This window comes from Columba livia, chromosome 19 (assembly GCF_036013475.1).
Source record: "Columba livia isolate bColLiv1 breed racing homer chromosome 19, bColLiv1.pat.W.v2, whole genome shotgun sequence".
NCBI lineage: Eukaryota > Metazoa > Chordata > Aves > Columbiformes > Columbidae > Columba > Columba livia.
The window spans coordinates 9,100,428-9,117,323 of record NC_088620.1 but is presented as its reverse complement, the minus strand read 5'-3'; the positions used below and the strand labels follow the sequence as shown (position 1 = coordinate 9,117,323).

At 49.1% G+C, this 16,896-nt stretch overlaps 1 protein-coding gene across 27 annotated transcripts in view; it reads left to right on the top strand.

Annotated features, from left to right (window-relative positions):
* Positions 1 to 16,896, top strand: part of EHMT1 (euchromatic histone lysine methyltransferase 1) — a 114,158-nt gene that overhangs the window by 52,079 nt on the left and 45,183 nt on the right. For 15 of the 27 annotated variants that reach the window (XM_065036005.1, XM_065036025.1, XM_065036026.1 and 12 more), the window contains 3 exons: positions 4,750 to 4,837; positions 13,372 to 13,928; positions 16,497 to 16,538. In XM_065036005.1, coding sequence (XP_064892077.1) covers positions 4,750 to 4,837; positions 13,372 to 13,928; positions 16,497 to 16,538 — 687 coding nt within the window. Of the gene's footprint in view, positions 1 to 821; positions 1,280 to 2,029; positions 2,155 to 3,247; positions 3,671 to 4,749; positions 4,838 to 13,371; positions 13,929 to 16,496; positions 16,539 to 16,896 lie in introns of those variants that run through there. The other 12 variants (XM_065036027.1, XM_065036007.1, XM_065036008.1 and 9 more) reach the window with 6 other exon arrangements.

Here is a 16,896-nt window from a genome sequence, read left to right as displayed (position 1 = left end):
GCTTTTGCTAGAGGTAGTGATGAATCCTGGTCTCCATTTTTAGGGTTTTCTTTCCCCCCTCCCCTCCTGGGCACTAGCAGAAGGCGTGCAGCAGCTGTGCTCCTTGCAAACCTCAGCCCGTGGAAGGACGAGATGCCTTTGTCTGCTCTGGATTTACACTCGCCTGCACATACCAGTTGCACTGGCTTTAACTCTACTGGGACACAGCTAAGATGGGTACGATGCTTCCCAGCATGGCACTGCTAGGAAGCGTAGCTGTGTCCATGTTGTCTGACAGATGGGTCTCCCCTTTACAGGAGGGACACGGGCCCTGCAAACCCCCCCTCGCCTGAAGCCTGCACGCCATTGTGGACCGCGTTGTCTTACAAGGAGTCACTTTAAGTCCTGTTGTGTTTCATGCACGTGTCTCCTTGTTCCCAGCCGTTGCGTGCAGGGACTTGCGCCTCATTTCTACCCTTCCCCCTGTGTCGGGAGTTGATTTGTGCGGCTGGAATAGGAGAGAGGACATGGGGGTAGAGAAGGAAACGGTTCTTTTCTTTTAGGAAGAGTCCGGATGAATGGAATGCAGGAGACAAAAGAACTGCAAAGAATTTGATTTGGGGACAAACTTCAGGCTGAGGGCAGTGCTTGTTGTGAGCTGCAGATAAAATTCCACGTTCACATGATCGCACGAGGCTTATAAGGAAGTGGCCTTAGCCTGGAAAAAAAGGAGCTTTGAGACCGGTGGCTGCTTTGTAGGCCAGGTACGCTGGTGGTTACGTCTCCTTCCTTCTCCAGATCAAACACTTCTGCTGCTCCTAATGACAGGCCCGTGGTCAGCGGCCCCACCAGCAGCGATCCCAGACCTTGCCCGTGCGCAGCAGGATCTGAAACGAGCAGCCTTCGCACGCAACACTCTCTTTCTACAAGCATTTTCTTAATGATTACTTCCTATATAATTAACTACAAGATGTTTGTCTTCTCTTTAAGGCAAAGGTTATTATGAGCAAGTTGGTTTGGGTTGTGGTTTGCCCTTTTTGTTTAAAGGAGAAAAAGGGAGGAAAAGATTGAGTTTTGGAGGGGTGCTCCTGCTCCCAGCCCTCTCTGAGATCAACCTGCTTGAGCTGCGTGGCTCGGTGAGAATAACGCTGCTGCAAAGCCTTGGCTGCCTTGACGGTTGATTTTTTTTAAGACAAAAAAAAAAAAGACCCCGTTGAAGGTAGACATCTTAGCACATCACCCTCCGCTCCTGCCTGCACAGAGCTCTGGTCATGATGTAACCGCTGGTCTCTTGGGCTTGGTAAGCTGCAATATGTTGGAGTTTTGCTGTGCATGTGTGTCGTTGCCTATAAAACCCCGTTTGGACCTTTGCAAAGGGCACCCGGATGGCTGATGAAAATGCCAAGGAGGAGGCTCAGAAAGCTCTTTCTGTGTTTCTCAGCTTTGCTCTTTTCTGGTTTTTTTTTTTGTTTTAAAGGCACCACTGTAGTTTCTGGTTGTCGTCTGTTTGGAAATGCTGCAGAGCTTTTCCTTGGCTGATCTGACCCGTCTTCCATCCCCTCCAAAGACCTCACAGAGGAGGCGAAGCCTGTTTTCTTGTAAACTAAACCAGCATCAGCTCCTCTGCTTGGATCCTCATGGCTCTTAAAGCCCTTTCAAAGACCTAATCAACCTTTAAGATGCAATAATATTTTCCTTCTTCTTGAAACCGAACAAAAATAAAAGGGGAGAGGGGGATAACGCTTCATAGTGGTGGTGTGTGCTCTTTCTGGAGGCTCTCCAGCCACGGAAGGTTAATAATCAGAGGGAATGGAGGCGGATGGCTGCGGGAAAGGGGGGAAGGAGCAAAAAGAAATTGAGAGAGTGAGACTTTTATTGTGAAGCAGGCTGTGCTTGGCAGTTGGCTTTTGTTGGGACTGCTGCAAGAGCAGACATTTCTCGGCGGGGAGGGTGGGTATAGGATTTCCCTGCCAATCGGGAGCCGAGGGATGGGGGCATGGGCAGTGTGAGCAGAAGGAAGTTTGCTCTGAATTGAGGGGGGGGGTGGGGTGGAACCAAACCCAAACAAAACCCAACACACACACACACAAAAAATGGAGGTATTGACACTTGCGGTGGAGTTGCTGCTAAGTTGGCCGGGTGGAGCCGTGGGCTGGTGGAAATGAATGGGCAGCGGTGGGTGCCCGTTGGTGCCGGGTGGTGATGGAGCAAGGTGGGGGGAAGAGGCTTCGAGCGCTTTGCTGGGGTTTCCTGTAGCTTCCTTTTGATCCAAATCCACAGTTTATTTGTTGTTGTGGTGTGTTGTTGCTTTTTTTTTTTTTTTTAATATTTAATTTCATCCCTTGATGCTGAGTTTTTGTTGCAGAGCAAGGCATGGAAGTTGTAAACCCGCCGCCGCTGCTAGCGAGGGATGTGGCTCTGAGATAGGGACCAGGAGAGCCCATCAAGTGCCACCTCGGTTAGTCTTGTCTTAGCACCCAGCTTTGTGTTATCTCGCAGGAAGAAGGTGATAGTTTCTCTCTGGCCTCTCTTGGCATTGGAAATTCTGCTTGCCCCAAGCTCCTGCTAATTGCAGTGAGGAGGGAGGGTCTTGATTGATCTTGATTGATCTGATTGACTCCAGGGTTCCTACAGTGACTTTTCTTGTCCGTGGCAGGGAGAGCCTGGGTGATTTGGGGACTGGGGTTGCTGCTTCTAAAGTAAAGAAAAACTGAGCATCGAATGGGTAAAAATGACCTGCTGAAAATCCTGAGGTTTCCAGTGTGAGTTAGATTAATAGCAGGAATACCAAGGCCTTTCCTTGTTGCAACACAAGTTGGGCAAACAATAGTCCCTGTTAGACTGAGGCTCTTTCTGTTCTGTTGGTGTCTGTGGTGAGGGCCGGGGTGTCCCTTCCCATGGTGGCAGCCGTGGGGCTGCGCTGGAGCCCCGGCTCCCTGCACTTCTCTTTGCATCAGGCTTGCAGCAGGGTAAGGCCGTGAGAAAAATGGAGTTATTCCCAGTTTACAAGAAGTCTGGGTAGAGGAGAGGTAGGGTTTACAAGCAGATGTTTGCAGCAAGGATATATATTATTGGCTTAGCAAATAAGTGAAAAAGAAAAGCTGATCTGTGTTCACACTTCAGGGTGTGTTTTGATGATCGCTTCTTGCTGGAAGCTCTTGGCCAGTGGCTGCTGGAGGTATGTTCCATTTCAGGCGACCTGATGGGTTGGCTGAGCTGAGGTTTCGAACGCTTTCGGCTTGCTTTTTGGTGTGTGTCTGAAGATCTGCAGGTGGTGCGCTCGGGACACGAGTTCCCCTTGCTGAGAGCATCCAGATGTGGTGTTTGGTGTTTGCTCGGGGCCAGGCAGCCCCTCATTGCCAGAGGAGCAGTCCTTGGGGTGCCCTCAGCTGTGTGCGGGCAGGTTTTGGGGGCTTTCCCAGCCACTGTTCCTCGTTCCCTCGGTCCCGTCAGCTGTGAGCGGCTCTGCAGACGGTGATGGCATCGAGGTGCAGGGGCTGCTGAGATCGGGGTGAAAACCCCGCACTGCGTTACCTGCGTTGCAGCTGAGCCCACGTGAAGACAAAAACGATGGGGTGGCTGGAGACAGCAACGCTCAACCTCATCTCCCCTGCCAGCTTTGGAGAGACACCGATGTGGGGAAGGGCGAGCTGCTGCCGGGGATGGTTTTGGAGCTGATACACCACGCTGTGTGTGTGTCTTATCTCTTTTGCTTGCTTTACGGGAGATGGGCAGGTTGTTTTTCCTCTTTATCGCTCAGTGTGCTTTAAAGCGGTTGAACCGCGTGGCTGCAGGCGCCAGCTGTTCTCCGTGCTGCCCCACAACAGCTGGTTTGACCTGGGCTTATTCTTCTCCTGCGACACGCGCCGAGTGCGCTGAACCCTTCGCCCGGCCTTGGACATGGACATCACTCTTTCCATGATCACACAGCAGCTTTGCGAGGCTCCTGAAACACAGAGCCGTGTCAAAGGACCCCTTTCCTTGTGTGTGTTTGTGTTCTTTTAATACCTTTTGCTTTAGTAGCATTTAGGTTTTTTTTTTGTCTTGCCACTTCAAACAAAAAGAGAAAGAGAAGTTATGAAGGCTGCAAAGCTGATGTAGCAATGTGACTCCAGGCGTGTGAAAGGCAGAGGAGATGAGCAGGTGTTCCCTTTTTAAAAAAATAGATTAAAAAAAGGGGAAAAGAAACATTATTTTCTATAGAATTAAAAATAGAGCTCATTAACTTTAATAAACAGGGGTGTTATGAATGATGAGTTGGCTGTTGCGCACTGATGGTTTGCATTTTGTAAGTTACATTTGAATGAACTACCAGAAAAAAACAAAAACCAACACTCAAAGCATTCTTGGGCTGTAAACGTTGCTAAATGGTGTGTAATGAACAGTTTGATAGATCTGCCTTCTCCAACCCAGAACCGATGAAGTTTTGGGGGAACAGGGGTCACCTCCTCCACTTGACTTTCCTGACCGTTTTAACCTGTTTGGACACACTCAGCTGGATTCCCAAACATGTTGCACTTGGAAATTCCTGTCTGGCCACATCTCAACCCAAATCTGCGCCATGTCAGCCCTGGGCACAGTTCAAAGCTGCCCCTTGCTGCTCTTTATCTTTGACCAGCTCTGTGGCAGCAGTTTCCTTGCAGTGTTATTTCGCAGAACAAGGTTTGCCCGAGATGTAAACAGGATGTGTCCATGATTGTCTCTTGTTTTAAATTCAACATGTGCATGAGCATTGAGCTAAACTGTGGCGTTTCTCTTCCCCACCCCTAGCGAGCAGTGCTGAGTAAGGGAGAGCCAAGGAAGGACGCCTGCATGAAGACGGAGCTGCTGAAAGATATCACCAACAACAAAGAGGAAGGTGAGCACCTGGATGGGAACACAGCTGGGGTTTGGAGATGGGCTCTGTCCCCTGAGGGTCTCAGGTGTGCTCCCATGAGCAGAGCGGCTCCGTTCGCCTCCTGTCTTTATTCTCAGCAGGGCTCCTCCCCAGAAGATGCAAATTTGGTTTTCAGTCCATCCATCTCCACCTGCCTAAAGAACACAGATCTAATTTTCACTTCTGCTTTGGTGTGGCTGCAAAGTGCAAAGGATTCACTTTGAGCCGCCTGTGTGTGACTGGGTCTGACTGAACTCTGATCCCCGCCACGTGTTGACCCGGAGCCCTTTTCTTCCCTCTAGCAAAGTTACTTTTCTGTTTTCCTGTGGGTTTCTCTCGCTCCAGAGCAGGCACCGATGGCTGCGGGACGGCCGCTGGGGTGAGACACCCCACACCTCGTGCCGTTGTGGAATTGCCTTGCGGCTTCTCTGTTGGTCCTGCTTGCTTTTACTTGGCAGGATGCAGCACGGGCTACTTTCAAGTCTTTCCTGCGTGGTTGTCTGTGAGTTGCATGCACACAAATCTGAAGGTTTAATAAATGTGTCGGTAGGATTAGGAAAAACCCCACTGCCCTTTATCTCACCACCCCCCTCCTTTTTTTTCCATGGCTTTATTATTCCTTGACTAGCTACTTCCGTAGCTCTGCACAGATTTGCTGTATTTTTGTTCTCCTCTCCATTACAGAGCATTAGAAAAGCACTGAACTGGCCCCATCAAAATACCTCATGTTAGCTAGAAACAAAATTTTGGACTTAATTCAGATGTGTATGAGTACAGCATTGCTTTTTCTTTCTCTTCTGTCCGGCATAATGTTTTGTCAAGCTGCTCTGGTTCGAAAGTAAAGCTCAGAACAGGCGAAATACGGAGTGCTGAGTTAGATGTGGCCACAGTGCTTGCACATTAACCGGCGACACGTGAGTGCTGCTGCTGACACAGGTCGTGTATGGACCTCTGGTCTGGGCAGAGCAGAGACGATGTCTGAGATGTCCCTGGGAGGAGACTCTCACTTTGATCCCTGGTTGCTGGGCTCAGGACTGTAGAGCTGGTTTATTTAGCGCTGGGTTGAGCTTAAGGTAAGTGTCAAGAATCTGTGGAGGTAAAAATCCAGGAGGTAAGAGAGAGAGTTGAGCCAGGGAACGTTCAGATTAGGAAACATTTCTTCCCCAGAAGGGTTGTGAAGCATTGGAACAGGCTGCCCAAGGGCAGCAGTGGAGTCACCATCCCTGGAGGCGTTGAACAGCCGGAGATGAGGCTCTCAGGGACATGGATTAGAGCAAGATTTAGGTTGTGCTTGGATTCGATGATCTTGAGGGTCTCTTCCAACCAAAATGGTTCTAAGATTTCTGCGCCTTGGATGTCTTGCCTGATTTTGACTTGAGTGCTGTGTGTCCAAAGGAAGCCGAGACCCTTCCCTGTGCCGTGTGGAGGCTTCATGGGGTGCTCAGCTCCCAACAGCTCCAGCTTGTTGTCCAGTTCTGTTACTGGGGAAAGAAGGGTCCTAAAACGTGAACTGCATAGTCTCCATCCTTGTGGTAGCATTCAGACTGTGTCCTGCTCTTCCCAAACATACCACGTGTGCAAAAGACAATGGTTTGCGTGGTCGTTGTGCTGTGGGCGTTGTTCTTCACTGACCTTCATCACCCAGCTGTGATCATTATAGGAACTGAATGAACGTCCCTAAATTCTGTTAATAATAGTGTTTAGCGTTGGCAAAGAACTTACATTTTTGAGTCTTGCGTGATCATGAAATCATTACAGCAAACGTCTAAGATTGCACTAAATAGTTTCTTTGAGCCCTGTTTCCTCACTCAGGGGTGGGTGGCAACGTGTGGAACAGGGGATATGAGGGCTGGAAGAGCACCCTGAAGTCTGGGGTTTCTCTAAGGTTGCTTGAACAGTCGTTTCCTTTTAGTGAGGAGGATGATCCTGGTACTCTTTAATATCCTGGGGTTGAGTCCCTGCCTGTGTAAAGCCCGGTGTAAGTTGCTCACTGTCCCCTTCTGTGTAAAGTTGCTCAATACAGATAGAAAAACAGCTGTGGGTGAGACTGTGCTTTGTTGGCTGTGGGGAAATGTTCCAGTTCAGTTCCACATGTGGGTGTGAGTTCAGGTCCATCGTTCCCTTTGACAGGGAGGGGAAAGGGGCAGGGACGAGCGCAAAAAAGTTACTGTCGTGTTTTATTAGGCCATATTGTCTTTAGTCTGACTCAGAGAGAAACTAATTACAAAGTGGTTTCTTTGCAAGAATTGCAAGTCATTTCAGTTATTCTCTGTGCTGCATCTCGCTTGACCTTTCAAAGCGAACCGCTCCTTTTTGATTCCCCAGCCCCAGAGATGGAAAGTTCCAGCACAAAGGAGCAGGAAGGGGAGTTGATAACGAAGTTCTCCATTAGTTCTCCATTAGCCTCCGTGTTCCTGAGACTTCACCTGAGGCAGCTGTTTTACAAGAGCAGCTGTGCTGAATGAGACATGCACAGTCACTTTGCTCCCAAATAAACCTTAAAGGGCTTTTAGAGAGCGTCGGGGTTTTAGATTCCTGGAGGGGCTTTTTTTTGTCTATTTTTTGGTGGGTTTTTTCCCTGTTACTGCAGATGGGAAGCTGGTGCCGGTGAGGACAGTGCTGCTTTCCAACCTTTGCGTTCCCAGGTGCAGAGATGGCTGCGTTAAAAGGAGAAGCAGAATAATCTCCTCGCCTCGCTGTCCTCAGCACTGGGATCCCCTCCCTGCTGGGACTCACAGCCGGGAGAACAGAGCCGAACGATGCTCAGGTGGTTCAGATGTGCACCCCATCCCACGGCAAAGGAGCACCTTAATATCCCGCAGGACGCTAAACTGCTGTGAGTCACAGCCGGTGTTCACAGGCGAAATGCCGAACCCCGTTTACCCAACCTGTGTAATCTCAGGTTTGAGCATTCACAGGAGAAGTTGTTCTTGGTTTTTCTTTGCTTTTTCTTTCCTCCTTTTCCAGATTTGATTCTCGGTGTGTGTTACGGGAGCTGGAAGCGGTGGCACCGCGATGGTGTTTCAGGGGGCTGGGAGGGGTGGCACTTGAGTTTTGGAAATTTGGTGGCTTTTGGGTGGATATCGCCCACCTTCATGGATTTAAAGGGGAGTGGGGCGAAGATGACGCCATCAATAACTCACCCCATAGGGGGATCTTTGCCCTGAAACAATTCCCTTCACTTCTCGACATCAAAATGCTCCATTTTTTGGCTTCAGTGGTAGAGGTGTTGCTTTCCAATGGATACACAGTCTCCAGCCACCAGTTCTCCCCAGGCTGTAGTTTCAGCCCGTGTCCCTTTGTCATCCTTTTGTGTCAGCGACGCTTCTCTCTGCTTTACAATGTATTTTATTTTCACTTTGAGGACCAAGGGGGAGTGAACTGTTGTAACACTATATAAGGACTATATAAGCAGGTGCATTTCTCGCTTTTAAAAGTTTATCCGGCTGGACAGCTGAGTATTGAATAAATGACTGTGGTATCCGTGGTGTTTTAAAGATGACCTACAAAGCCCTTAAGGTAAAAAATCTGCAAAATGTGCGTGTGTATGTAAATATAAATATGCAGCACTTGTACTGCTGTTCAAAATCATGAGCTTTTCATCTAAGCTCCGTCTTTGCTTAGTTCGGAGCTCGATGCTTCTCTCGCAGCAGCTGAGCCCTCGTGGCTGAGCTGCTGTCGCTGTGCTGGGACACTCAAAATGATGGAAGATACCCGGTGCTCAGCACCCAGGCAATCAGAAAGATGTTTGAAAGTTCCACATAGTGCATTTGCGTGTAAGATTTTGTACGACCGAATTTTGAGCTGATCATCTGGCTGTGCCTGCACATGGAATGTTTCTGGTGGCTTCTTCAGTCTCCGCAGGGACAATTTGGTTCCCTCTGTCCGGGGTGGCTGGCGGGGACCATCCTGCATATGTTAGGCAGGTTTTGGCAGGCTGAGCTGAGCTCTGTGAGCTGCAGGGCAGGACTAAAGCCAGACCTGGCTCTACTGGAAGGACTGGAACCCGCCAGGCCAAGGCGGTGCAGAGGAACCAGCCCTGCTGGGGTCAGGCCTGGGGGAGCAGAGCTGGGTTTAGTTTTGCCTAATTTAGGGGTTTGTTTTGAAGTTATCATTCTAATTCTGAACTGGTCCAGCTCATTTCTGCTTACACGTGGTAGACATGTCCAGGCGGTGGTTAGTTTATCCAAAGATAGATGTGCTTTTGAGCTGCCGTGGGTTGCAAAGGTGGCTTAGGGGCACCTTGGGTTTCGAGATGCCTTTTAGACACCTGAAATGAGATCAGTTGTCCTCATCTTGACTGACTTAGCTTTTCCCCTCCTTTCTTAAGATTCTGGTCTCCTTATGGGAATTTTAATTCAATTTTGCATGACTGTGATGCTGGGGAAAAAGCTTAAGACTGAAACACTGCAGAGGGTCTGCCTGTGGAGCGGTGGGAACTCTGCGTCGCTCTCCGTGAGTCGTTAATTTAAATATGTTACTCGTTATTCTTTGCCACATGGAGTCACAAGCATAATTTTCTGGGTCTTCAATTCCTTGTGTTACTAAAATGTAGCCAGCTCACAGAAGACGGACCTTTACTCAGGTTTGTTTCCACTTGGTATCAACTTCAGACACCTGCTTGGGAGAACGGGCAGCAGAACGGGAAATAAACCCCATGGGCAGATTCCCCATCTTACACGTTGCTGGATTTTAAATTAATACTGAATGCCTGGATCGGTAATACCAAATGCTGGGATTGGGATGCACACAGGTTGTGGTCAATGGGACAAGGTTTTTATTGCTGTGTGTGGCATAGGGGGTGCAGAAGGGAGCTCTGAGAACAACGGGGTCTTTCTAATAAATGGGGTTACGCTGCTGTGGACATAGGTGATATCTTTCTACCTTTCAGGTTTTGCAATTAAGGAAAGAATAGTTGTAGATTAAGGACCAAGGGAGAGAAAAGCAAATACGATTTTTACTCGCTTGCAGCACAAGAGCAGAAAAGCTGCGGAACAGCATTTTCAAGAAGAGACCGTATTGCCATGAGGTGTACTCGAAAACAAGATTTTAGGGGGTTCGCAGCGAAACTTCTGTTTTCTGGTGATGAAAAAGGTGAGATGAAAAGGTTGCACCAGGAGCAAGTGTTTCTCTGGCTGTCTGGTGCTGTCAAAGAGCTTCTGTTGGCTGTTTTATTCAGTATTTCTCCATGGTGAGGTTCCCGCTGTCTCTAGTTTGCATTCCCGTCCCCATCTATACGCCGTATTTCAACAAAAGTGTAAATATCTATTGAATTATGCCTATTCAGCAATGCTTGTGAGCGTGCACCTGGGACTTGTTGAACATGGTCAGGCTCGCAGACGTGTCCTGTTGCACGAGGACGGAGCATCGAGTCAGAGCCTGGGATCCAACTCCTATTTTCCCATTACCATACCAGGTATTTTGGTTGTGAAAAGCAGCCACAGGACTTTGCTTCACCCTGCGATGTCTGCAGTCATTGACAGCAGGGCAGAGCGGGTGCATAACCCCGTTAAATCAAAACCGTACCCCCGACAACAGCTGTCAAGTTCTGTGCGACTTCACAGACAACGGGATTTCATATCTATGGTGTGTCAAACCTCAAGTCCTGCAGATTTGGAAGCCGGTGCCTGTTCGTAGGGGATTGGTGGCGCTTCCACAGTCAGTCAGGTTGCACTTTGAAGAGTATGGGTGGGGGAAAACTGTATGTGGGATTTTTAATTTTAGCCTCATGGATTTTTTGCCAAGTCCGTGACGTTTTCTGGAGTAAAGCAGTTATTCTTTCCCCTAGGACGGTGCTCTAATTTACCTTGCTTTGATTACCTTCGTGGCAGGTAGAGCAATTCTTGCCCTTTGCTTATTCAGTTTATCTAATAGCCAGCCACTGAAGTTATTTGACTGTTCTGCTGGGAGTGTGCGGTATTTAAATCAACAAATATTGAAGGTTTCATTCGGCCAGGTGCCTATTGCCGAGCACTATAAACCTCCATATGTGGGTAGGGAGCTTGATTTTTGTTTTCTTCTGGCACTGACTTTGTCGGAATAATTGTTCAAATGGCCACAGCACAGCCTTGTAAAGGCACTAAGTGCAGGAAGAGAAACAAGGATTGAAAGAATGAGGGTGTAGTTGTTGGCTCCCTCTGCCCACGACTTTTCAAATAGTTAAATAACAGTGAAAAAAATAGCACTTTATCTTCTCCTGGAGTCGTTGGTATCTGAAGCAAACCCTTGTGTGTCTTATCAGAGCTTTCAGTGCACAGGGGGTGGTCTGGGTGGTGAGAGGGCAGCAGATGGAGGTGGTGACTTTGGGTCGTGCTCAATTCCAGCCGACCGAGGTGGCGTTTGCGCCTCGACCCTCCTGCGTGTGCTCCAGCCAGCACCGCTCGGCTCGTTTTGGAGGTTGTTTTGGAGTCTCTGAGCTGGCAGAGCCCATGTGGGAGACAATTCCAGGCTGAGCTGCCCAGCTTTGGGGGGAATGGACGGCTTAGTGCAGGACAATCCTCAGGGGAAATGCCCGCAGTTGAACCCCAGGGAGGAGTTACCGTTTGTCATCAGGGTTTGAAGATACTTTCCAGTAAGATGCTTTGTACCCGACATCTGTGGCTTTCATTTGAAAACACAGGGCAGGACCAGGGCTGTCCCTGTTGTAACTTCTGGTAAGGGCTGGAACAAGCCCAGCGCTGCGTCGCGTCTGGGACACCCCCGACCAGCCTGCTCTGAACTGAGCATTGGCCACGCGTCAGGGTGGAGGAGGGATCGGGTGGTAGAAGTGCATAGACCAGTTCAAATGGGCCTTTCAGGTCCGTGCAATAAAAGGTTTGTCTTATAAATCGCAGATGAGCGCCAAAAAATGGGGATTTTGGAGAGTGAAATGGTTGTTGCAGGAACTAGACTGCGTTGGTTTTAGAGATTAGATCTGCAAATGCTGTTTGTGCAGAAATCTGGAGCGAAGTAGATCTTCAGGTCAACCCAATGGTAAGGAGATGGGCTGAATAAATGCATTAAAAACGGGGTAGAAAGAAGGGGGTGGGTAGGCCCTCAAATAGTTGAGGGAGGAGATTTTTCTCCCAGTTGCCACAAACTAGAGAGGGAATTTGGTGCTTTCTGTGCAGAGCTGTGCCGGTGAGCTGTGCAGCGCTTGGGGACGCCAGCCCAGCCTTGCAGAGCTCAGCTTGGGACCGCTAACCCGGGGATGTTGGACTTGACATCTGGTGATGGGGATCTTGGTTCCTCTTCGCGCTTTACCCTTGCATCAGCAGAGACATTCAGAATATTGGGTTTTTGGGCTTCAAGAGCAGCGTGAGGTGAGATGCTGTACCCAGCGTGCGGGTCTGGTTTGCAGAGCGTCCTCCCATTTGACTCCAGGCCCTTCTTAACACCATAGGTGGAAATTGCTTTGATTCGAGGTGGTTGTAAATCAGCCCTGCGTGCTTTGACAGAGCTTTTGCTGGTACTTCTTGGGATGCTTTTCATACCTGTCTGGCCCCTGGAAGGAAGATGATACAAGGAATCCCTAAGAGTGGGTTGATGTAATCATTTTACTGAACGTGCCGGTGAATTGTTATCGCTCCTGGTTGCCTGGGGAGCTGCTAGTTTGTCATGTCAGAAACCTTTCTGCGCATCCCTGGTGTTCATCCTTGGATCTTTTTCCAGCTTGGGTCTGGAATCTCTCGTGGGACAAATTCATTGACGGAGGGAGCATGGAAATGTTTGTAAGGGAAGGAAAAACACCCTTTATACACAGACACTCCTGTTTTATCTGTGCGTGAGCTTTTAGTCAGTCTGCAAAAATCTTGCTGCATTTGCATCGTGTAATTATGTTAACCTAAAATTGCATCTAACGTGCTTCACCCTTGTGTTTACTCGGGCTGTTGCCTCTGAGATGACGCCGTGAATCCTGCTCCTGGGCGGCTTCGTCCTGGGGAAAGGTCCCATCTCCACCAGACAGCATTGCCAGGAGAGCTGTGATTGCCAGGGAGTTATTCCTCGTGATGTTTGGTGTAGCAGCAGAGCCCCGGTGTAGAAATGTGGCTGCTGAGCTGTGTCGGTGCCACAGCAGCTCACCCACCCCGGCAGCTTTTCTCCTGTGTGTGGCATTGCGAAGGGCTTTGCCACAGACCCGAGTGCAAGATTGGGGCAGCCTTTTGTTTGACATGCGAGTTGTTGACATACGGTCCAATAAATGTAGTTATTGGAAAAGCTAAAGATAATATTTACCTTGAAAAATCCATAGTTGGGAATAAATGGCCACATCTGCAGCTGAGCCAAGTGACAATGAGTGCGCTGCTTTCATCTCACCCACCCCGATTCTCACCATCCGAGGATCCAGGCGAGCCGGTCAGGTAGGTGAGCGAGCAACCTAAATGGAGATAAATATATGGAGAGAGAGAGAGAGAGAGAGCGCAGTTTTGCTCTTCGTTAGTCGCTGTAAGTAGCTGTACCTTCTCTTTGGAGTTTTGGTAACGCTTGTGACCCTTTTCTTTCTCCTCTCTTCCTCCTTATCCTCCCTCTTTCTCCAGGATTCAATGCCATGGCTGCAGATGAAAGTGCTACGGAAAAGCAAGTGGGGGAACCAAAAATGGCAGTAGATGGTGAAACCAACGGTTCCTGTGAGCACAGCGAAGCTGGCGGCCACCCCAACCCAGCGAAAAACACTCAGGACAATACGAAAGTGAGCCAGCAGGACTCTAGCGCTAAATTAAATAGGATAGCAGAAAATGGCATTTCTGAACGAGATGGCGAGACTGGGAAGCAAAACCACGTGAAAGCCAACGACTTCACACAGACTTCTGTCACGGGGAGCAATGGATATATTCTCACCAAGCAGATGGCACAGGAGCAGCCTCTAAGGACTACCAGCACCTTTGCTTCTCTCACCGGCCATGCTGCAAAAACCCTGCCAGGAGGAGCGAGCAAAGGCAGAACTGTGGGCTCCTTTTCTCAGATGCAAGCCACGATGCCGCCCAAGCTCGGAGAGGGCAGTAAGGACATGGATGCTAAAAAAGCCGCCGCTGCTAACACTGAAATCAAGGTCCACAGAGCACGGAAGACAATGCCCAAACCCATCCCTAGCCTGGTAATGTATATACCCGGCAGTCGGTGCTGCCGCCCTTGCTCTTGGCTTTCTTTGGGTGCGTGACAGGGATACCTTGGTGCACGCGGAATTTGGAGCTGCCCGCTGAGTGGATTGAATTTTTATTTTTTTATATATATATATATTTCTTTGTATTTTTTTTCTCTTCCTATGGAAAGTTAAAATAGAGTCACATGGGCACCATCAGCTCTCTTCCCCGATGTGGTTCTAAATATATAATTGATCGATTGCCTTCTCCGGCAGATCTATGCGAGACACTAAACGGCGTTTCTCTCTTGGCTGTATTGCTCATCAGCCGTCTGCTCAAATCCAGAGCTGCTTGTGAAACAAATTAGATTTCTTATAAGTTCGACCCGAAGGAAATTAAGCATAGCGTGTTAACTTGAGGCTTCTCCTAAGCTTGGAAGCTGTCAAGAAGCTGATGTGTTAGGCAGCTTGATTGCATTGCCGTATCATTATAGTAGTAAACCAGATGATGTTTTCTCTCTCTCTGTGTGTTGCCTGCAGTAATACAACTTGTTCAGAAATCTTCGCTCCAGAATCCTTAGGGTGGATTTAGCGGCACTTAGTAAAACAGAGCTCTGCAATTTTTTTAGGAGGCAGAAAGAGATGTGAAGTCCTCGGGTGCATTCATGTTATAGTGGGATGAACAAGAACGGGCCTTTCTTTGTCATCACCTGAGTTCGGTTCTTTCGGTTCTTATTTTGGTTCTTTTGCCAGAGGAAGGGAATAGACACTGGAACAGGCAGATCTCCACTACGAGCACTTGCTGTCCAGCCCTGTGCCACTTTATATTTAGCTACGATGAGCTAGATGCTCTCATTGTGCTGTGTCTAATGAGAGAGACTGGCTTTGAGGTACCCTGCCCCTGGGTCAAGGACAGGACTGCGAGTCTCGCTTGTCACCATGAGTCACGCACAGAAACCCAGGGGAAGCTGCCGCAGCTTTGTAAAGCTCGGTGTGATGGATTGCTGGGAGACCAGCGAACGCAAAGCCATCCTCCGGTGTCACCCGTATGTTGTCGCTCAGCAGTAAGGTCTCAAAGCTGTGAATCGCTGTGGTCTGGAGCAGGGGAAGAGAGAGGAAAGAGAGGAAAAATAAAAGAAGGTGGGTGGCAGCTCGCCAGCCGCAGATGGGGAAAGGTGCCCTTGGCTGCGGCACCACCTGCGCCTGCGGAAGCAGGTGGGAGTCCAAAGAGCACGTCGAGATTACAGACCTCGCGGGCGCTCAGACACCGCGCCTGCCGCGCTTTCCCTGCCCTGCTCCCAAACCGCTCGTTTCCCCTCTGCCTTCCCCCGCCTGCGTTTGAATTCTCTCGCACCCCTGCTGTGTTTTCTGGCTCGCAAGCAGGGGGAAGCCCAGATGCAGACGTGCAGCGTGATGAAAATCCCACGTAAGGCTGTGTCGTACCCAAACAAGGCTTTGCAACCAGAGCTGCCTCCTGGGTCTCTCCATCTGCCTGCCGTGCACCTAAATGAGGCCACGAAACCCCCGGACCCTTGGGGAATTTGACAGGGAGGGATCCCTTGGGCTGAGCAATTCAAAGAGGCAATTCCCTTCTAAAACACGACTTGTAGGTTAGGGAGGGAGCGTTTTCATCGTTCATATTTTATGAGACATCAAAAGAATATTTTTACGCAACCCCATGGGCGACAAGGTCTGTCTCTAGAAAGCCACGTGCAATGTTTGCGGATGCCGCAGCGCTCGGCTCCACGAGTCGCAGCGATGGTGCTGTTGGTGGTTATTTGCTCGCACAGTAACAGCGGCTTCAAAAACCAAACCCGACGGTTGTTGGGCCACTCCAGAAGGTGCGTAGCCTGTCCTCAGCACCGCCTGCATTCTCCCTTGGGCTTAAAATAGGGAGAGAAACAAAATCCAGGAGAAGGGCGGTAGGAAGAGGCTGTTCCCGCGTTCTGCGCTCAGGCATCTGAATGTGACCCACGGTTTGATCTGATTTCTGCAAGACAATAAACCATCTGTTTTGTTCAGCCTTCCCGATAATTACTACCTAATTGTTCCCCATTGTCTTTCGAATTTACATGCTATTTTCTTTTGAGTAGCAGCTTCTTGCTCTAGTTGTCATTTTTCTGTCCTGATCATTTCTTGGTTGAGCTGCTCATACGAGACTCATCAGCGCAGCATTACGGTGACTTTTCCTGCACCAGCCTCCGCGTTCACTCCTTTTCCCCTTCAAAACTGCCATAATAGCAGGTGCTGTATTCCAGGAAATAAATTGTGGAAATCTCCCAGAAGCTGATGTTACAGGACACAGTCATTTTCTTTGCTAATGTTTTTTAGAGCACTGTTGTTTTTCTTGGTAACCTGTTCCTGCAGACCCGTGCTGCCTGGGAGATGGAGGGGAGGAAGGGGTTTTGTTGCCTGCCAAGTGTAACCGTTTGTTCCCCCTGGCCCACTGGGGCCAAAAAATGATTGCCTGTAATGCAATAGCTGTCAGGGGACCTTGGTGGCCTTTTCCTGCACATGTGGATTGGGCTTTGAAAGCAAGAAAATAATTTTCTCACAAATGTAATCAGCTTTTTTTCTGTTTAGGAGTTGCTTCCTGAATTGGGATCGAAGCTGAATCTGAAACAGGTGACAATTTTAATTGATGTTGTCTCGGGTGAAGGTGGTTTTTGAACAGAGGCCTTGGAGAAATTTCTGGCAGCGTCATTTCTGCTCCGCTTCTGATTAGTCAGCACAGTAAAACAAGTGCTGCACCTTCTGGAAAAATGTCTTACTTTCCTTCTTAATCCATTTACAACCCTCTTAAGAGCCCAGAAGTTTCCAGGGCTGGAAACAGACTGAAAGGCGAGTGTGTGTGTGTGTCCTGTGCATGGAGAAGGCCCCTCCTAGAACTGGAGCTGCTGATTTTAGCTTCACTAAGACGCATCTGGAAGGAAAAAAGGATGATAAAGGCAGTGAAAGCATCCCATAGGTGTTGTATCTCTTG